Source organism: Lactuca virosa, chromosome 6 (genome assembly GCF_052849685.1).
Source record: "Lactuca virosa cultivar CGN04683 chromosome 6, Lactuca_virosa_CGN04683_v6, whole genome shotgun sequence".
In the NCBI taxonomy this organism is placed as follows: Eukaryota; Viridiplantae; Streptophyta; class Magnoliopsida; order Asterales; family Asteraceae; genus Lactuca; species Lactuca virosa.
This window is the reverse complement of record NC_136431.1, coordinates 14,835,001-14,858,128: the sequence shown is the minus strand read 5'-3', so window position 1 is coordinate 14,858,128 and position 23,128 is coordinate 14,835,001. Positions and strand designations below refer to the sequence as shown.

Below are 23,128 nucleotides of genomic sequence, written 5' to 3'. Positions count from 1 at the left end.
TTTTTTGGTTTAAAACTTAGGACGTTACATTATATGGTAAAATAAATATAAAACACATACTTATGTGTATTTATATGTATTAATAAGTATAAATATGTATTTATTTCGAATTTATATGTATATAGTATGTATTTATATTTATACAATATAAATAGTATTCTTACAAATTCAAATATATAAATATTTGTTTAATAGATAAATAATGTTTTAAAGGTATAAATACATTTTCAAAAATATAAATACCTCTGGAAAAGGTATTTAAAATATATATATGTATAACAACAACAACAATAACAATAATAATAATAATAATAATAATAATAATAATAATAATTATTATTATTATTATTATTATTATTGAACGTACCTTTTAAATTTTTAATCAAACTCAACTTAATTTTTTACATTTGCATATAGAACCATTCCTTTAATTTACTCTAAAAATTAGTGTTAAAAGATGATGGTGGTCTATGAAAGACCACTGTTGGTCTTGTTGTTTCTTAATTAGTCAAAGGAGGCATGCCATCACTGTCTCATACACTCACTCACGATTTGTTTAGAAAATGTTCAATTGGGTTTTAAAAATAATATTTTTAATTCCCAAGTATTTTATATTATATGACCTTTTTCATAATATTTAATTTATATTTTTCTTAAAAATAATTACTATAAGTTTTAATGAGCACTTTGGACTCTCTCTCTCTCTATATATATATATATATATATATATATATATATATATATATATATATATATATATATATATATATATAGAGAGAGAGAGAGAGAGAGAGAAAAAGAGAGAGGTAGGTTCAAATGTTTCTCACATTTATTGTGTGCTAGAATGCACCAATAGAAATTTAGTATTAATTATATGTATATTAAATGTTATCCATACTTATAACTTATTTTTATGGAAACTAATTAAATTCGTCATTAATGTCAACAATAATATTCTTTCAGAATGAATTCATATTTAGAAGAATGAGAGTGTATTCCTGCGAAATAAGAGTGTATTCTAGTAGAATACACTCTCGTTCTTCATATTCCATGCAACTTTATTGTATTTTAAGTGAGTGAGTCCTGAAACAAAATACGAACTCATATATAAAAACCTAGATGCGAATTCATTCTGAAAGAATGTTATTGCTGACATTAATGACGGATTTAATTAGTTTCTATAAAAAGAAAATTATAATTACGGATATCATTTAATATACATATAATTATGGAAATCATTTAATATCTATATTTATTTAATTAAATAATTATTTAATTTACTAAATTCCTATTGGTGCATTCTAGCACACAATAAATGTAAGAAACAAAATAACCTAGCCTTATATATATATATATATATATATATATATATATATATATATATATATATATATATATATATATATATATATATATATATAGGCTTAAGTTATTCTATTCAAAGTAATTATTATGTTATTGTATGCATAAATGTGGGCCAATCAATTTTACTTATTTTAAGAAAATGAATAATACATATTATTAAATTAAAGATAATTAGAAAATACCATCTAATTTCATTTTAAAGGTATTTTAGTCAATTAACATAAATTTAAAAAAAGGAAAATTGCATATTTTAAGGGATAATAGATTCTATTAATTTTAAAAATCTGATTGTAGTGATGATAATTTTCGGATATTCTGACAGAATATATTTATCAAAAATAAAAATATTCTTGAACCATAAAATAAGAAAAATATTTTTGAACCTATTTCTTGATCATAACTTTAAAAACTTCTTGGAGAATAACAAATTATTGAACCATCAATTGAAGAATAAAAACAAAAATTGCATTAGTTCTTATAGAATGCGGGTAACAATTGCTAAGAATTACATTTATTGTTAAAGAATAAAACTAAAAAAACTTTTAAATCGGGAAAAAAAACATCAAAATCTAACAAAGACACTAATACATTCTAAAAGAATAATGTTTCTAAGAATCACTTTCAATTTCATGGTCCATTCTTCAAGCATCAACTGCTTCTGTGGAAACAAATCCAATGCATAAATCAGTGAGAAATATCCATATTCCATTCCAACAGAATTGGAATTCGTGATTCCATTCTGATAGAATTTGAATTCAAGATTCAGTTACGATATGTATTCTGTTGGAAAAATATCCAAAGTAAAAAACAATTTAATGAGAATGATACTGTTAGACATTCCAAGATAGAAACTCGTTCATTTTCATCAGCAACATCTAACTCCCCAAGTTCAAAAATTAGTTGATTTCGGCTCTCAACCACCTGTAGATGTAAAATCCAATTTAAAAGTAAGAACACAGAAATAAAGCTACTATTGCATTACAGAGAATACCACAACAAAAACAACGAAACCCTAAATCCCATAGGAATGGTGTAAAAGGGAGGGTAGATATGGCCCCAAAACCTTCAAATCAACTAAAACCATGGTGGGAAATTTTGTGTAACCATCAACATTTCACTTATAAGGGAACTCTCAGTTCACATCATAACTAATGTGAGGCAAATGACTAATTCCAACCTATAAATAATTACAGGAACCCGGTAGAACTAGTCCTTATTTCCCACTTCTCACATAAAACTCCAATTCCAATAAAAGTTAAAGTAATTGCATTGCCCTAGTTGAATATGAGGATGGTGAAACAATAGATTATGTGCACTTAAAAGTTCACTGACCTAAATCGAACAATCAAACAACCAAACAACCAGTCACGCAGATTAGGGTTTACCAGACAGGTCTCGTCATCCGAATTTGATTAAATCTATTAACTAGCTAGAATAATTTGTTTTTGTAAATTCGAACAATTAATAAAACGCAAACGGAATCTGTAAATGATAGCAGTATGCGGTGTGCTTTTGCTCTGAATGAAATGAGACGAAACCCACACAGATTTTATGAATTAAAGCTGGAGTTCAATAACAAAATATACAGATATTACCAGGTGAATGGGGCGAAGGAGAAGAAGGAGGGGTTTCTAGCACCCTGTCTTGAAGGGACAGAAGAAGATCGAGATCATCACCGTGTGTTGACATGATGGATTCAATGGCTTGTCTGATTCATCTGGTTCAGACGAAGAAGGCACTGGTAGCAGCAATAGCGTCGCAGCAGGTAACAGAGGCGGGCTACATATGATCATAACAATGAACAAAGGCGATCACTCATCGAGCCCAGAAGGAAAACGTCAACGAACGATCATCGAGAGCCTGATTAGCATAATCCCACCAAAAAACGATAGCGGGTCGTGTATTCGATCTTGTTCACTTTTGGTGGTTTTAAAAAGCCGACGATGGATGGAGAAAACCTAGGTAGCTGAAGTCAATGGTTACCATAATTATAGGATATTATTTGTGGAAACTAGTTATCAAATTACCTATTTACCCTTATTTATTTATTTAATTATTTGTTTTTATTTTAAATTTTGATTAGCCGACATTTATGCATACAATATCACAGTATTTACTTTGAATACCTGAACCTAGCTCTCTCTCTCTCTCTCTCTCTCTCTCTCTCTCTCTATATATATATATATATATATATATATATATATATATATATATATATATACATATATATATAGTAAATTACACGAATGGTCCCTAAGGTTTGGGGTAATTTGCACGTTTGGTCCCTAACTTATTTTTTAACTCGGAAGGTTCCTATTGTTTGTTTTTGTCGCGCTTTGTCCCTATCTTACCTAAAAAGACTATTATGCCCTTATTAATTTATTATTTAAATATTATTTACATAAATACACCCCAATCCCTAACCCTGCCTCTGCATCCCTTCTTATTCCTTCACGTTATCTCAATTCCAACAAACCTATACGTAATAACCATCTCACGTCAAACTCCAATCCCCTAGAACCATCTACTCCGACAACTCAGTCGTCCACCAACACCCCATTCCTTCATATCCGACGACCACCCACACAAAATTCTTAATCCCCAATCGATATTATATATAAATCCCAAAATTCCTAATTTGAATTCATAAATATGTAGAGCTCCCATTACACTCTTTTGCTCTTTCTCTCACTTGAAAACCCTCAGAATCCACCCTCCATAGTGTAAGTTTATTTCAATGTGTAACATCAAAAGATTTTTTTGATTCTTTCCACCTTCTGCGAGTTTATTTCACAACAACTAGAAGTTTATTTCACAACCTATATAGATGGTGGATTCAGATCGGGGAAGAAATTCGTTTTCAGATTGTGTTTTCAGATCAGTTAAGAAACCTGTTTTCAAAGGTGGAGGAGAGTCGAAGTAATATCGATTTTCAATGGTGATTTGGAAGAAGACGATGGATTCTTAGATTTTGTGGCTGCTGAAACAAAAGGTTTCACCGGCGAGAAAGCATATGCTGAACAAGGGGTCTCCGTCTCTCCAATCCACATTACATTCTAGAAGTTAAAAGAAAACGAGTTGAAACCATTGATCAATTATAGACTTTATGATCAAATCAGTTCTAAATAAACTCTACTTCAAATAGATGTAAAAGAGAAAAGAGATAGAGATTCAGTAACAATTCTCAGAAGGTTTCATTGATAAAACGATAGATTCAAAGCATAAATTGGCGGTTATATCTTCAAATCAATGGTGGTGGGATAGAGGTGGTGGGATAGAGGTGGTCGGATCTGCAAATTAGTGGCTGGATTTTGCAAAACCACGCCTTTTTGTCTAAAAGTACAATAATAATGTCGATGTATTATAGGGTTGCAGGATTATTAGGTTTAACAGGAGCAGATAGGGTGGGGGTGAGGGTAAGAGTGAATGTGGGTTGTTTTATTTTCTTTTCTTTTATTGTTTAAATAAAATAATTTTTTAAATTATTAATTGTTACGAAATAGTAAATAAATTATAAAATAAACCAATAAGGGTATTATTGTCTTTTCAGGTAAGACAGGGACTGTGTGCGCAACAAAAACAAACAGTAAGAACCTTCCGAGTTAAAAAATAAGTTAGGGACTAAACGTGCAAATTACCCCAAACCATAGGGACCATTCGTGTAATTTACTCCTTTATATATATATATATATATATATATATATATATATATATATATATATATATATATATATAGTGGAGAACTAAATTGAGGGAGAGAACCAACAAACTTTTTATCTATAGTGAATTTAGGTACCAAATTTCATATATGCATGTACATACATACATCTAGGACAAGTACAAAAAAATGAAAAAAAAATTATATTAATGTACTTATGTACTTTTTATTTGAAAATGTGTATTTGCACAAAAAAAATATGAATATGCATTAAAAATGCATTTTTTTTGAAAAAATCTTTTTTTAAATCTTGATTTCAAAATATAAGGTATATATTCACTTATTTGAAAAAAATATATATTTTTTATATTTTTTATTTTTAAATTTTTTTAAAAATTTTTATTTTTTTTTAAATCCGCAAAGATAGTCTTTACATTTCAAAATTAATATTTAAAAATAGAATTTTTCAAAAAAATGATTTTTTAAAGCATATATATATATATATATATATATATATATATATATATATATATATATATATATATATATATATATATATATTGTATATGCATATTTTTTAAAACATGTGCATATGCATATGCATATTTTAAAAAAAAAACATTTTTAATGCTCCTATATGTATGCATAAAAGTAAGTGTATACATATACATATGAATACATATGCATATACATATGCATATGTATATAATATATATATATATATATATATATATATATATATATATATATATATGAATAAATATATACCTATTACAATTAAATACATATGATTATGCTTATGTATATGCATATGCATATAAATAAGTAGATGCATATGCATAATAAGTATATGCATATTATATGAATAAGTATATGTATATGCGTATAAATAAGTATCTGCATATGCATAATAATAAGTATATGCATATACATATATGCATATAAATAAGTATCTTCATATGCATAATAATAAGTATTTGCATATACATATATGCATACACTTATTTCATATGCATATTCATGTGCATATGAATAAGTATATAAATATACATATGCATAAGAATAAGTATATGTCATATGCATATATATATATATATATATATATATATATATATATATATATATATATATATATATATATATGCATATGCATATTATGCATATGTATATGCATATACATATGAATAAGTATATGAATCTTGGGACATATGCATATGTATATACATATACATATACATATGCATATCCATATACATTGTTACTAATTCGTTTGAATTAGGTCAAGATTTAGTAAAAAGCTAATTTTTGATCTTATATTTTCATCTTCTATTTTATCAAGTTACCAAGACAAGTAGAAGTAGCTATTGTAATACCACTTTTTAATATTATTTACGAAATACAAGGTATATTTTCATATATTTGAAAAAAATTTAATTTTTTTATTTTTAAAATTTTTTTAAAATATTTTTTAAATCAACGAAAGTATTCCTTACATTTCGAAATTAATATTTGAAAAAAAGATTTTTTCACAAAATGCATTTTTAATGCATAATTATATATTTTTTTTGTATCTGCATATTTTTAAAAAACACATGCATATACATATACATATGAATAAATAAATGCATAAGAATAAGTATATGCATAAGGCAATTAAATACATATGATTATGATCATGCTTATGTATATGCATATGCATAAGAGTAAGTATAAGAAATATGCATATGAATAACTATATGTATATGTATATGAATATGGATATGCATGTGCATACAAATAACTATATGCATATGAATAAGTATATACATATGCATATGTTTATCAATATGCATATGGATATGCATATGTATATGCATATGCATATGCATAAGAATAACTATATGACATATGCATATGAATAAGCATATGCATATGCATATGAATAAGTATATGCATATACGTATGCATATGAATAAGAATAAGTATATGACATATGCATACGCATATGCGTATGAATAAGAATAAGTATATGACATATGTATATTCATATGCATATTAATAAACATATGCATATGCATAAGAATAAGTATATGCATATTCATAAGTATATGCATATGCATATTAATAACTATATGCATAAGAATAAGCATATACCATATGCATATGCATATGCATATGAATAAGAATAAGTATATGACATATTCATATGCATATGCATATGAATAAGAATAAGTATATGACATATGCATATTCATGTGCATATGAATAAGCATATGCCTATATATAATAATAAGTATATGTATATTAATAAGTATATGCATATGTATATGCATAAGTATATATACATATGCTTATAAAAAACTATATATTGAGGATGTATTCGTCTTTTAATAAAAAGGCAAACAAAAATTAAATTCCTTGCACCTTCCCCTGGGAATTGTGAAATCCATCATGGTATTTAAAGGATTCTGACAGAACTGAAATCCATCCATTTGATAACTAAACAAGCCCTCAAAAATATCTAGAAAGAATTACCATTTATAGCCAGGGATAACTTGAGGAAGAAATTTTATCTCAAACAAATGGTTGAATGGACCATCGCCTACATCATGCAATAATCTTACAAAAAAAAGATAAAAGAATATTAATAACAGACAAAAAAAAACAAAAGTGATATTAGATTATATATTATTATTCTACTGTTACACCTAAAGCAAAGAAATATGTGTTTCGTTTGTTGATTCAAGTTTTAATACCCCACCATTAACTTTCTAAAACTAATAGAAATACAAACAATGGTGCACCAAAAAAACACTAGTAACTTTGGTACATATATATACAAATGTATGATTGACAAATTACAATGCATGATTTCAGCAAACAAGTACATGATTTGTGATTTGTGAAGCACCTTCGACTAAAATATTTGTAGTATAACCTACAAAATCGTTTTTGCACTTACTAAGATTTGATTGTAACATATTATAATTATACGAAATATACATAAAGAGAACCAAACACATGGTGAGTTGGATGCATATCATAAATTCAACCTTTTTAAGGTGTAAAAACAGCCAAATGATAAAAACGCACAAGCGATGTTGTCTATAGAATCCAAGATTTATGAAGTTTTTCGTACGGAATTTATGAAAAAACGTACACATCGATTAAGACATTATTCTACTTTTTGTTGTACTTAAACATATATTGGTGTGATATTTACTAATTCATTGATTGTTGATATAACAGTTTATTACTTGTAAAATGATTGGAAAAAAAAAAAACAAACAAACATCATCTAAGACCAAAATACCCTCATAGTAAAAATATATACATGTTTGTACCTTAACCAACAAAGCGAGTGTGAAATGTAGCATAAGGTTGTGTTAAGGTGCTTGGATCACTTCCAATAGCAACCTCAGGAACCGATTGTTCAATGTCAACAGGAATAGTTGTTGCAGAATTTGAGTTACCAAAGAAAAGACTTCCCTGAATACATCTACAAAGCTACCAGATGTTTGATCACTGGTGTAAAATTATCTAAATGGGCTAGAAAGCTTTCCCTAGTTTATTCATTTTAGTATACTTGTCTGTGATATAAACATATCTCAATTTTGGAGTATAAATATATTTCTTGCACTTTTTCTCCACGTAATCCAAAAGACCCCTTTGTTTGGTCAATAACTCTTGGCAACCTTTTTGGTGTGGTCTAAAGTTGAAAAAAGAAAAGAAAGTTTAAAATATTTATATTTTTAGTCTTTGAAGAAAATTTTATTTGGTAATACATACTGAAGAGGTGATCTGAGAGTGAGAAGCAATTGACAAATTAAACCACTTGTTAGTAGGTAGGATTTTCCTAGTATCCGCAAAAGAATTAACCAATAACCGATATGAATGGATGAAGAAAAATAAATAAGACTCCAATCAATCAACAAATAAATGAAAAGAAAAACTTGATTAAGGAATTACATCAAACAGTTGGTGGGCATGAAATCTTGTACTCTTATTATCAATTATATGTGTCTCTCAAACTCCATTGATGAACCATATTTGGCTTCCAGCATACTCATATCCAATAACACATCATCATGAGAGTTTAAGACTCAATGCTTATAGCACGAAATCTGTTGTTTAAAACAAAAAGTGATATTCGTTTTATTGACTCTGAGTCTACAGACACCCACATCTTCAAAGCATTTGGCCATAAGGGAGTAGTTTGAGCTTCGAGCATGCTTTAAGAAGGAAAGAAAAGCTTAATTCGTTGAGGGGGTGTTACTGATAATGAAGCTTTGAAAAAAAAACATATGCATTTAATAGATGCATTGTTTTTTTCTCCATTAACACCACTAGAAAACTTGTGCAATAGCTACAGCACAATCCGTAGCTATTCCGTAGCTATAACGGATAGCTACGGAATTGCTACGAAAAAATGTCTGTAGCATAATGGCCCGTGGCTAAATTATAGCTACGGATTAGCTACAGAATCGCTATGGAATAGCTACGAAACTAAATAGCTACGAATTTCCTACAGAATAGCTACGGAACTAAATAGCTACAGAATAGCTACGGATCCAAATAGCTACGAAATAGCTACGGAAATAAATAGTTACGGAATAGCTACAGAACTAAATAGCTACAGAAATCCGTAGCCATTCCGTAGCTAACTTCGTTTTATTTATAAAAAAATTAAAAATTTAAAAATTTCCAATTTTTTGTTAAATACCATATTCAATTCACATTTGTCCCAAATACGATATAAAATACACCAAAAATAGGAAAAATAGCAACAACGAACACGGGCTCCAACCTAGAATAAACCAATTGTAATTATTAAAAATAATAACAAGAAGAAGAAACTTAAATGTTAATAAAGGTACAAATTGCACACCTTTGTATTAAACAGCATTGAATAGATAACTTACATCATGGGAGGATGTCAAAAGGGCTAAGTGTATAAAGAGCACCAAGAAAACACCTGCAAACAAGTAATAAGATTCAACAATTCCTTCAAAACTTAGCACCTAAATGCATTAAATCATAATAAACAAGTAAATGAAAGAATGTTGCTATTTCTTAACTGCAACTAAAGCAATCTGCTAAGATAAGCAACAGGTCTATCAGGATCCACCATTGCTTGAAGCAATCTCTTGACAAATAAAGGCAACTAAAGCACTTGCTGTCACAAGAAACTCACAAGCATCAGATTTCTTCAGAATTGCTTCAAGAAGAAAAAACTTAGGGAAAAGACGAAACTACCCTCTTCAATGTCTGGTGCCAACAGTCAAGTAACCTACCAGAATGAAACTGCAAGCACCACCAGCAAAAAGGCAATTGTACTGCCTAACATTCTTGAGAACATCATGGATCCCTGCATCCTGTTGGGATAATGTTGCTTCCAGGGTCAATTTGATAATTGGATCGGAGCACATAGGTCACTTGCAAGGCTGAAATGCAGGAACGTGTTTCCAATACTCCATGATACAACCACCTGTAGAAAGGTAAGATATGATCCATAGTTGCTTAATTTGAAACACACTTATGTTAGAACTCGAAAGTGAACCTCTAGCAATCCTAAGTCCCTATTCCGAAGCGTGTACATTCCGAAGTAGAGAGTGGTCCGGAACCTGTCCGGACCAAGTAAGAAGAAGATGAGAAGAATGAAGGCATTCCGGAGCTGACCCTCATGTCCAGAATGCATGCTGATCCGGAACATCAATGTTTTGTCTTTTGTGCATTTATTACTTTTGTCTTGTATTTGGTGTAACGTTTCATAGGATTTAGTCTATAGTTGTATTTGGACAATCAGAATGTCAGACTGATCTCTTTTGTCCGGTCCTATGTAAACACCTGGGTTAATTCGATGTAACTTTCACTCCTATATATAGGAGCATTCAATACAAGTCAATTACGGATCTTTCACTCACTTTTGTTATTCTCGTTAAAAGTTTACTTCAAACATTCTTCTTGTTCTCCATTTATTATCTTTACTTTGATCAGTTATTCTCATTGCTTATTAAATGACTTGATCGTTTGCTGAATACAATATCTAAGACTTGACTGGTTTTTCCAGACTTAACTTGAATCTGCATTAGCAAGCAGACATTGATCTTAAACATTCACTCAAGGTTTGAGCTTTCAAACCTTGTCCTTGCGCATCGATCTTGTTCTCACAGCTTATAATGTATAACTAATGAAAGACTCGATAGATGTTTCAACACCATTTTAGTTAAACTGATCATGGAAGCAACTACACCAAATGCCTGTTATAGACCATGTTAACAAAAAAACATGAAAATAGATTTAAGGAAAAATTAGGACATACCTGTGAGTCTCGACAAACGGAGAACAAACGACGTTGATGGGTGGTGGATTCTCCGGTGGCGACTACTCCCTCGGATGGTGGCGTTTACTCGCTCTTGAAGTATCAAGTACCTCCCTTACCCTGAATCTGGAAATCGCTATTTTTCTGTTAGCTCATTTTTTGTTGAATTCATTTGTGACTTGGAGAACTTGTGACTTGAATTCGAAGAACGATTTTAAGTTATCTTGAGTTTGCTTTCTGTTGTTTAAGATCAAATGTACAGTTAGATGTTGAAACTCTCAATTTCGACTTAGAGCCCTATAATAAAATGCGAATTGTGGTATGATTAGGAAATTGAAGTTGCAAGTTACGATTAGGGTTCGCTAGCCACATTAAACTTTATGATAAGTATTTCAACTGGAATAATTGGGGAATAATTTGTAAGATGAATTCGATTGAGCCGAATGATAAAAATATATATTACAGAACAAATGAATCTTACCGATTGAGCAGGTTTGGCCGGCGATTGAGCATGGTTAGCCGTCGATTGAGCAGGTTTGAACCTTCGGCTGAGCCTACTGACTGAACAAAACGATGACAGGAGCGATTGAAGCTTCGATTGAACAGAACGATTGAAGCCTGCTATGGTATTTATGGTTAATTGGTAACGGCCTAAGGGGAGCGATTCAAGCGGCGCTAGCGGAGGGGCAGGGCTGAAGAACGGCGGCAGTGGTCTTTGGAGGTTGACGTGAGATACGCTCCAGCTTCAAACCCTAGAATGGAGTGGAAGGCAGAAAACGAGAAGGTGTGGGAGATGGGAGGCGCGACGTAATTAAGCGGGAGTGCAAAACCTAGCCGAATATTTGAGAGAACGAAGCGGAAAATTTGGGGAAGTCATTTGAGGGAACGAAGCGGGAACAAAAAAAAAGCGGGTGAGGATCGAACTCGGGAGACGGACGTAAATATAGACCAAGAGTATCAAACCATTCGGCCGGGCATGCCACATCCGACTATAAGAGCTCCATAAAAATATTTATACAATACTAACCTCCTTTCATTTCCTTTATTATTATTATTATTATTATTTTCATAATTATTATTATTATTATTATTATTATTTCCATTATTATATTATTATTATTATATATATATATATTAAAGTTATGAAGAAAAGGAACAGTAAAGTTCCTAAGATGTTGGCAAAAATGGCCCCTGTTTATATGTTTGGTTGCAATTTCGAGTTCGTTTATTTTTTGGGGGGTTTTATGGAAAATTTGAGTCCACCGCCCCAAATGCTTTAGTGGTTAGGTTATTACTTCCCGATCCTTCTACCACTGCTGCTCCAAATTCCCACCGCTCACCTCACCGCTCTTGCTATTCATTTGGAACGTCAATTGCACCGCAAAACGTTCGATTCGCCGCCTCAATCCACAAGTTCTTCTAATCATCTTTTGAAGCTGCGGCGCCACCGCCACCGGCACCACCTGCACCGATTCCCCCGGTGGAAGGGGATGAGGAAGACGAGGAATATGAAGCGAAGAAGAGTTATTCCCACCGCCTCTTCGACGTTCCGCTGCGTCCTCAGGTAAGGGTTTAGGGTGTCGACTCTTTTCGCAGACAACCATCTCTCATCTGTTGGGATTTTGATTTTTGGTATGTTGTTTGTACTTTACATATGATTTTCGATTTCTGTTGGATTGTTGTTTTGTTTTTCTTCTCGCAGACAACCATTTGTAAACTTAATTTGTTTGTAAAAAGGATTGTCTAATTTTTGTATGATAAGAACTTGATGGTTTCTGGTCGGAGATGGACGACAGCGAAGGAAAGGCGGTCTCGCTCGAGGGTGTCTATCGTGAAGCGGGAAACACAAGTCAACGCAGATTGAGGGGAAATCAACTTTCTAATGTCAACCGTTTTTTTTCCAGTAATTTCTAACATTTTGTTTCCTGTTATCTCCATCTGCTTCGAATTCCGGAAATTCTGATGCCTTTTTCGATCTAAACAATTAATAGAGTGCCTTCTTTTGGATTATTTGTTTGGTTTCTATGTTTATAAGAACAAAGAATTAAATAATGTTATTATTGTTGAATCGTACATGGCCAATTTGGTAAACCCATTGACCTAATTACATTTTGTTTTATATGTAGTGTCTCATATCCATGGGCGAACATTTGGGATTTGGACGCTTCTTACTTGCACTATATGTTTCCTTTGTGAATTAAAAAAAATTGAATCGTACATGGCCAATTTGGTAAGTTTTAAATAAAACTTTTGTGTCATTTTTTTAAATTTAGTTTTTATATCAGTTCCATTGGCATATTGTTTATTCACTATTTCACTTACTAAATTATAGAATGACTTGAAAAGCCATTTTTGTTGTCATGTCTATGGTGTCATTTTGTTCTTGAAATTGGTTAATAGATATCATACAAACTGTAACACACTCATAGTTCGAATGCATACTTATTCAGTCAGTTATAGCACTGCATAAAATTGACCAACTGTTCTACCAACTATAGTGAAGCCTCATTAAGCCAACAGCTCTCCTGCTGCCAGAAAAAATTTATATTAAATGTTTTGTTATGTCAAAAAATGACAGTAGCATGAATACATTATTGAAAATCATAAAAAAGAAAAATATAAATTACAAACTAAATGTCCAACTTCTGTTGCAGATGAAACATATGGATTACTAGGTTCGTATGTAAACTTTCAAAAAAAAAACAACAACTTATGTCTTTGATGGGTGGTACAATTTATGGATAGATGTAAAAGTAATTTTGATCAGTTTGTATATGGGAATGGACTGTTTCTTTGATGGAATCACTTGCTTTCTTTTCCTTTACCTTGTTGTCTGCTTTCTTTCTTTCTTTTTTCCTTTATTGTTTTCCCTCCAATATTACATTCTTTCATCAGAAAGGAGCATCCTTAAATTAAATATTTTTTCATTTAAGGGTTTTGATCAATCTGAGAGATCAATGAGACAAAAGTTTCAATCTTTTTCCTGTCCCAAAAAGGCTGGACAAGACTTGCTCAAGATCTGTCCACATGTCTAAACATGTTTCAATACCCTAAATAGCAACATGCTTTGAATTTATATGTATTTGTTTCTATTTTTTGCAATTTCTTTTAATTCCTTCACCAAAAAACAAGCATAGATTGTCATTTCGTACATCTTCCATTTTTTTATTATAAATGCAATAAATAGTACTATACTTTGAATTTATTGTTTTCTTCTTTTTCTTTTTCCATTTTGTTTTGAAAAACATGACCACCCATACACTACCATCACTAAACCGCATCTTACACTACCTCTTCCTGTATCTTTCTCTCTTTAACCCTAAATTTGGACACCGACCACCACTTTACCTAGCTCCACTGGTGCTATTTTGTTCTAATATGATGCTTAGGTCACCATAACATTTCGAAGATGAAGGCTGTCTTCCCCATCTCCCAGCATATGCACAAGGTCAAGGGTCACCCCCCAATGATGCAAGAACGGTTCCAGAGTGTTACCAGTCAGTTTTTTCAATATGTGAGTTGCTTCATCTTTATCTTTATCCTTACTTACACCTGTGACTTCTTACTTCACTTTCTTTGGTTGGGTTACTACTTATGTAATATACCTGACCTGTATGTGGTGGTGTTTATAGATAATTATCCGTTGTGGTGGAGCTATTGATGATGACATGCCAAACATCATTCTTGCTCAGCTTCTGTACCTTGATGTTGTTGATCCTAACAAGGTTTGATGAGATCCATGTCTTTCCCAAATAAATTTTGTAGAAATTTAAGTGATGCATTGAAGATGATATTGTGGCGTCTCAACTGTATGTGTCGGGCTTGCTGTTAGGTAAATTGTACAATTTCATACAATATTTGTTTTCCATTTATTTGGCTTTTGTTGACCAATTCCAATGACACATCACAGTATGGGGGCTTTACTGCTTGGTGCTGGCACCAAAGGTATAGAAATTTACATATCCACTTTTGAAATTTGAATTGATGATGTTGGTTGCTAATAAGCCTAAAGTAGTATGGTATGAATGATTTGATTGATTGTTTTGTAGGGGAAATATATAGCTCATTTGGGAAGAATTTAACAATTATAGCTGGAAACAATGGGAAAGTGTATGTCACTGGAACAGAACTTCTGCACTCTGTTTCAATCTCCTTTGGAAGATTTAAACATATTTGATGATGATAATGGATAAATATGTAATTTTATTTTTAAGCTGTCAACAGAGAAAAACGCTATAATTTTGAATAGGCCTTCAAATAAATCATAATTGACACCCACACCATGTTGTCAAGAATTGCTGTGATTGAGGTGTTCATGCAATTATTTATAGCTTATTCATTGAAATAAAATTTCCTTCTGATCAATTAACTTTTGCTCGGATTTGGTTTGAGTGCTAAAATCTCAGGGAAACACCATGGAAGATATGGAGATGAAGAAGGAATATGGGAGTGTAATCCAACAACCTTGGTAATCAGTGATTCAATTCCTCTGTTTTGTTTGGTTTTATGTGTAGTTTTCATTATTTGGTTGTTTTGATGATGTAGGAGACATTATTGGACTTTGATAGTGAAGAAATTGATCGAGCAATTGCACTTTACCTTTTAGAAGAAGATGCAAAAAAGCAACATTGACGAAGATGAAGAGCTTGCCAAGGCCCTTGAAGAAAGTTTGAATGTCGATGTTTTACCAGCACGGAATGATTATGGACACGTGATTCCGCTTATGTCACACTCCTATTCCGGTGGATATAGGTATATATGGAGAATTCATTGTGTTATTAATCATAATTGCTATGTTCATATCACTCCAATTAACCAACAAAAGAATGTGTGCATGTTTAGTTGAGAATCTTACAGATTCCAATGGAATCGGAATTGTGATTCCATTCCAGGAATAGTTTAATTCCGTTGAAATCCTTTAAACTCCATGTCTAATGGATTTCATCAATCCTAATGTGAGGATCAAAGGAATTTGATTACAAGCTTTGGTTGATAAAAAGTTTTTGAAACAAATGAAATATGTCAAACAAATTCAGGTCAAAATTCTTCTCGCATTTGACAAAATATAAATGAAATAGAACGGATTTAACTTTTTTTATTAAATATTTTAATTTTTTTTTTGTAAATTTGTATAAATGATTCTGTTTTATTTATTTCAATGTATATAATAAGGATATTTTGTTATTTAATAAAAATAAAAGAATATAATTATTTTCTAGGTATCTTTTTAGGAAGGATGAAATTCATTAAACATGAATTTTAAGGATTTCGGTAAAATTTTAATCCATTTGTCAACAAAAAACAATGTAATAATAAAAATTACATTATATTATATTTACACTAAACAAATTGTATCTAGATATAAATAAATAAAAATTTGAAAATATTGCATTTACTTTTCATTATTGAATTTCATTTTGTATCCCTAAATTACAGGATATGTGCTGGTTGCAATGTTGAAATCGGCCATGGGAGATTCCTAAGTTGCATGGGAGGAGTTTGGCATCCCGAATGTATTCGTTGTCATGCTTGCAATCTACCAATATCTGATGATGAGGTCTAAATTTATACCCTAAACAAAAAATAATAATATAAAATAAAAATCCATGATTAATTTGACATTACAAGTTAAATTGAAATGTTTTTATGTAGTTCTCCATGTCTGAAAACCGACCATTTCATAGATCATGCTATAAAGAACAACATCACCGAAGATGTGACGTATGCAAAAACTTTGTAAGTTTGTTTAAAGATTTTTCTTTTATACAAATAGACTACTTATCAATCTTTAATTTTGTTTGTTTTTGGTTTCTCTGTCCATGTTATCTGTATTATGTTACCCTCAACATTGTTTGTTAAGGTGTTTTATTTTATTTGTTTATTTATTTATTTTTTAATTTTTTGCAGATTAGCAACAATCTGGTAAGCGTAAGGATGATTTCACAAAAACTAGGATCCTGCTGTTGAACTCGATTTGGTCGTATATGATACTGTAAGAGAAATTTTTAAAAGACTTATAGTTCAAATTTGTATACTTTTGTTATTTATTTTAAATAATGTTTTTAAATTTTTTTTTGTAGGTGTTGAATGTGTTTACTTTCTCCGGTCAGTGGAAGGGAGTTTCACGGGTGTTGGAGGAGTTGAGAAAAAGTAGTTTAAAACTCATGGGAGCAACTTATGGAATTGCAATGGAGGTACATTAACGAGGGCAAATTTGTAAAAAGTTCAAACTTCAACATTTATCTAGGTTTTTTTTATGTCTATTAACATTGATATAATGTCGAATTTTGGTGATATTTCGATGCAGATCTGATACATGGTTGGTTTTACAGGTTTTCTTCTCCACACAATTAAAAGCCTACATCAGGTTAGTCATTTTATTTACTTGATTGGTCAAAATATCGATTTTTATTTATTTATATATTATTGGAACTTTTATAATGCAACTTTTAAAGTAAAAAAAATCGAAAGTACGATGTCATAATAGAATAAAATGGAAGTAAGATGCTACTGTACAAAAATGAATGAAAGTATGCTAAATACTTTCATTCATTTTTGTACAGTAGCATCTTACTTCCATTTTATTCTATGCTAGCTTCTTATTGAAACCGTTTTGTTGTTAGTCCTAAAGTAAAATAAGAAGTCTATTACCATGTTACTAATCAGAAGTATTCTGTTTTATCGGGTCTTGATTTCTGCAAAACAAGAACCAGATGCTTCAGTTCCTCCTGCAATGGTTGGTTTACTGAAAATCCATAAATGGGTAACGGATGTGGATGCTGACCGTGCTCATCCGCCAGCTGGAGGTACAATCAGCACAAGCCGGGAACTTGATAGGAAAGCAGGGCGCCACCATAAAAACCATCCAAGATTCTTCCGGTTGTGTAATTCGAGTGCTCGGACAAGGTTTTACTGAAAAATATATTATAATATTCTTAAAATAAAAGGTCAATTATAATTTATAATTGTGTTTTCTGGATGCAGAAAAGCTCCCTGTAATTGCTCTGTCTGATGATAGTGTTGTGGAGGTGCAAGGGGAACGTGAAGGTGTACACAAGGCAGTTGAACTAATTGCTTCACATTTTAGAAAGTTATTGGTTGACCGCAGTGTTATCGGTATATTTGAAAAACAAGTAAGTTAAGTTTTTCAATTTTATTATATTTTGATTAAAAATAATAATAATAATCTAATTAATGTTTATAGATGCAAATATCAAGTGCCCGACCAAACCAGGAGATGGCAGCTCCCCAACTTTTGGTCGCACCACCACCAGCTCAAAATTTTCCGGTCAATACAGGCCAGGATATCAGAAACAAAAGTGTTGATTCATTAAAGGATCATTACAGGGCATTCGATTACAAAAGAGTTGGAACAGTATGAATCGATTCTTTTGTAATCGAATACCCTATAACGATCCATTAATGAATGATATATTTTCATCCTTATCTGCTAATATATTTATCTACTCTATAAACAGATTCTTTGTATATTAAAAAGGATACGGAATATTTTCGCTAAAAGTTCCACCCCATATCATACGACCATATCAACTCCCTCTACCCCCCCCCCCCCCGCGTAGCGGGGGTTACCACTCTAGTTATTATTAAAGTTATGAAGAAAAGTAACAATAAACCTGCTTCTTTTTTGTCAATTTTGGTCCCTGTACTTGTAGGTCCCTATGTTTTCCTCTATTTGGCAATTTAGTCCCTTAATTTAGTACCTGACCATGGTACTGTTCATCCGGTTTAATCCTCCACCAGGTTAGTTTACTTCCTCCCTATCTTCTCGATTCTTCTGATTTTTCTTCATCTGATTTCTTCTGTTTCATTCTTTTCTCGATCTTCTCTTCCATCACCGTCTCTTCTCCTCTTCTCGCCTGACCATCTTCCCTCCGCTTGCTCTGACGTTTCTTCTTCTTCTTCTGAGAATCGTTGACCTACACCAACTCCTACCCTAGAGAGCAAGTTTCAAAATCGTCGGCCCCCACCACCGGATGTTCCACGTTCAAATCGACGATTTAGGGCTTCCGACTTATGGCCGAATCGGTATGTGTTTCATGCTCTTTGATTGATTTTTAAGTGGATGATTATCAACGATCGATTCTCTCTGTTAACAGCGTCATAAACACTTTTTCCTCTACGTTTATGTGATTATCAACGATCGATTCTCCTACCGCTTCTTTTGTTCCTTCCACCACCGCTAGCTCAAATCGATTCTCCTCTTCACAAAACCAATACCAGATGATTCTCTCTCTCTCTCTCTCTCTCTCATACTTTAACTGTTCCTCCATCTCTTTCTTTTCCAGAAATCGTATCTCTTTCTTTCTGTAATCGATTATGGCTCCACGCATTTTTCTTCCCAGTGTGGTTTCTTCATGTGTGTTTGTTGTATCTGGACATCTCCTTCAACACGACATGAAAATTAGGTTTCTACGACACCTACCGATAGAGAACCGATATTGGACAGGAATCCACCGACATGGACTTCTCTCATGCGTTGCAGGTATCGCCTTTTCCACTTTTCGATCTTCATTTGATTTCGATTTCTTCCGTAAGGTAATCAACATGGGTCTTCATTTTGATTATTATTTTGATTTCAGTTTCCTTTATTTCATCATGAACTTTTTTTCTCTTTTCTATTAGAAACCTTATTGTTGAATTCAATTTCATTTTCATCTTCAACATTCCCAATTCTCTCCTCATTTCCGACAGTGAAAAAGGTTAGTAAAATGATCCGTCTCTGCTGTGAAGTTGTATGCTCGATGATTTGAATTTGAACTCTCAGTTAGGGCTTTAAGTGAAAATCCAATTTCTAATTTCTAATTTCTAATTCTGTTCTCTTCAAATTCAAACTGAAAGTGACTTTTTTTGCAAATTCGATTTCCAATTATCTCCTTTTTTCCGTACAGTCTTTTGCCATTGTTGCTGTTGAGAACACCAAATGACCAAATATCCCTTTCCAGTTTCCACACAGGCAGACAGGACAAAGATGATGCTCACATGTCTATCAATGACGTTGTCAGTTGTCTACCATGAGACTCCAAATGGAAGGTATGTAGCTACCTTATAAAAAGTAGGCTTCTAAGCTTTGTGGTGCTGTATAGACTTTAGGTCACATATATGTAAGCTTACTTATATTACCCATCAACTGCCCAATGAAATGTTCCAAAAGGAGGTGCTAACCGTCTCCAATTTAAGATGAACATGGTCATAGTCCAATGTATTTTACATCTCTGCTATTACTTCAATTACCTTCTGATTAGAAATGTTATATACAGACTATCACTTAGTTAGAGAAATCATAAATAAGTAAATAACAATATATAAAGATTAATCCATTGATTAGAAAAAGTTACTGGTGTTTTTAAAAAAAAGGTAATAAACAAATAAATGGAATATGTGTAATATATTGTATTTAAAAAGGTAATAATTTTCATAGCATAAAGATAAATGGCATACAAAAGTTATTAATGTTTCCCTCAAACATGATTCTGAATCATGGGTCCCTACTTTAGTTGTCTACAGAACATTTGGAATCAAGTTTAGGGGTAAATAAGTAAAAATGTTCAATAGTTAACCTTATTTTATTTTTCAGGGAAATCTGCAAGTATAAAAGTAGTTGTCAATGGTTCAATGTTACCCCTCGGAAACATGGTGAAATTTTCTTTTATCCTTTATATTTTTTTTATGATATACAATGTTACATATATTTTGATGTATTATCTTTTTTTTTGAAGCACATCTATAGAACAGAGGAACACGAAACAACATACATAACAAGAAAATGAAACAAAGTGAACATCTTTGTCTTTTTTTCTTCATTTCTTTAAATTAATTTTTTAATTCTTTAATTAAATTATTAATATAATCAAGTTAGAGAGGTCTGGAATCTTAATCATGTTACGTATTTGTTTCAATTACGTTGGAGTGGAAATAAGGTTGTTTGTTTTCTTTGATGGAATGGAATAGGTATTTTACGAAGGAATGTGATAGAATGGAATTGAATAAAAAACCATGATGTACCCATTTTTATTTATAAAATTTTTAACGGCATGAATCCGATAATTTTTCTACCTATTTTCTAGCTATTTTCTTCAAATAACTAGACAATAGAATTCCACTATGATAATTATTGGGTTTTAAATGTTACAGCAGCTGGATTTGACTTCGGCAAAAGGGTAGGCTTCTAACCCAGCTGCAGAAATTCAAAAGATAGCTGGATTTTATTTCACAGAAAACAAATAATCAGTCAATTTACCATTTTGACCCTGGTTTTGAAATTGGTAATAGGTTATTGTTGGGGCCCACACTGTCATGGCAAATGGTGTAGTGGTTACACCTGTTGGATTAAGTATGGTTGCACTTGAAGCTCAAAAACATGTTGTCCTTTTTGTTGTTCTTGATAGCATCCATAAGGTAAAACGTTTTATAATTTTCATGATTATATATTTAAGAGTCGATTAAGTTTTTTGTCCTTAAATATAGTTGATTTTTGTTTGCAATCCAATAAAAGCAATCTGATACTTGGGTGAAGTGCAATTTTGGTGAGGCTAATTTCTTTTTTTTATTTATTTATCTTCACTACACTGAAACTACAAAGGTGTACTACATATTCATCTGCTTTAACATTATAACATTAGAAATAACTTTGTATTTACATGACATTTTCGTAATTGGATTGGATTTTAATGGGAGAATATAAGAGTAGCCATTAAAACTTTCCTAATTTGAGAATTCCAACTAATAAAGTTTAATAAGGTTTTTTTTTTTAGAATTCCAAATATTGAGGATTCTCAATACTATCTGTGTATGACACATTTTCTGACTATCCAACAAGTTTCTGATTTCAGATTGTCTTCTTTAGGTGACAACTCAACAATACATAAACAACTTTTGCAATCACATCACCTTAAAGAGACATTATAGATTCTTCCAAAGTGAGTTCGCTCCTGTTAATGTAAATCTTTGTCTTTCATCTCAAATCTTTTTTTTCCAGGTTATTCCCTATTTAACCCTGTAGTATTACATTACAGGATTCATGAGATGATGCAGTCGAACAAAAAGAAACTGTTGTAAAAGTGGCTGACATCTTCATACATGAAATAAAGCAACTTAAGGTAGAGCATGAACAACAGGTGGCAGAATTATAGAAGTTAGTTTTGTCTTTTCACTTGCCCATACCTCTAATCTTTTCTATTAACATGTTTGCTCTTCTTTTACAAAAGTGTTATGCTCAAGTAGAACAAATATACGGACATCAGTTAGAAACTGCAAATGAATTCATTTAAGAGTAAATTACATGTTGTCCCTGAGTACAGGTCATTTTTTCAATTATAGTCCCATAATGTGTTCTTTTCAAATCTTGGTCACTTATTTGAGGTTATATAAGAAAATTCACTATTTTTTTTGGGCAAAAAATAGTCATCTAACTTGGAAAATGAACCGAAAATGATATAAAAACTTCAACTAAGGACGAATATTGCAAAACATATTACTTGATGACCAAAACCGTTTACTCTGTTGACAGCTGTAGAGCAAATTCACAAAAAATGCTTGCGGGCGTGGAAAGTTGGTCGCCTTTCTGAGAAGCCATCCTGAAGTAAGTTCATGCTTCTGATTTTTTTTTTTTTTTGTATTTCAGTTATGTGTTATTATTATATTGAGGTGAGGGAGGGTGCAGGTAAGGGGTTGTTCCTTGATTTAATTTTTGTTGGGATGTATCAGAAAATGACAGACACACAACGCTTCTTTCATGTTCGAGGTTTGTATCCTTCCTATTGCCCCTTTTATCTGCCACCTCCCAA

The 23,128-nt window shown here is 31.6% G+C and overlaps 1 protein-coding gene across 4 annotated transcripts; it reads right to left on the bottom strand.

Moving 5' to 3' along the window:
- Positions 1–1,842: 1,842 nt before the first annotated feature.
- LOC145120046 (uncharacterized) lies at positions 1,843–12,218 on the bottom strand. 4 transcript variants are annotated; one of them, XR_013714097.1, is made up of 7 exons: positions 11,806–12,218; positions 11,325–11,561; positions 10,297–10,490; positions 10,081–10,178; positions 9,925–9,977; positions 7,538–7,621; positions 1,843–2,286 (listed from the first exon to the last, which is right to left on the bottom strand). XR_013714097.1 is itself a non-coding variant. In XM_079055833.1 (7 exons), the coding sequence occupies exons 3-7, from the start codon at positions 10,374–10,376 to the stop codon at positions 1,928–1,930; spliced, it is 420 nt and encodes a 139-aa protein (XP_078911959.1). In that variant the 5' UTR covers positions 10,377–10,490; positions 11,325–11,561; positions 11,806–12,218; the 3' UTR covers positions 1,843–1,927. The 4 variants fall into 4 exon arrangements, 3 of the variants coding, with proteins under 3 accessions (XP_078911959.1, XP_078911960.1, XP_078911961.1); XM_079055833.1 differs by lacking the exon at positions 7,538–7,621 and having other exon boundaries at positions 1,843–2,023; positions 2,194–2,286; XM_079055834.1 differs by lacking the exon at positions 7,538–7,621 and having other exon boundaries at positions 1,843–2,023; positions 2,194–2,286; positions 11,325–11,450.
- Positions 12,219–23,128: the final 10,910 nt, after the last annotated feature.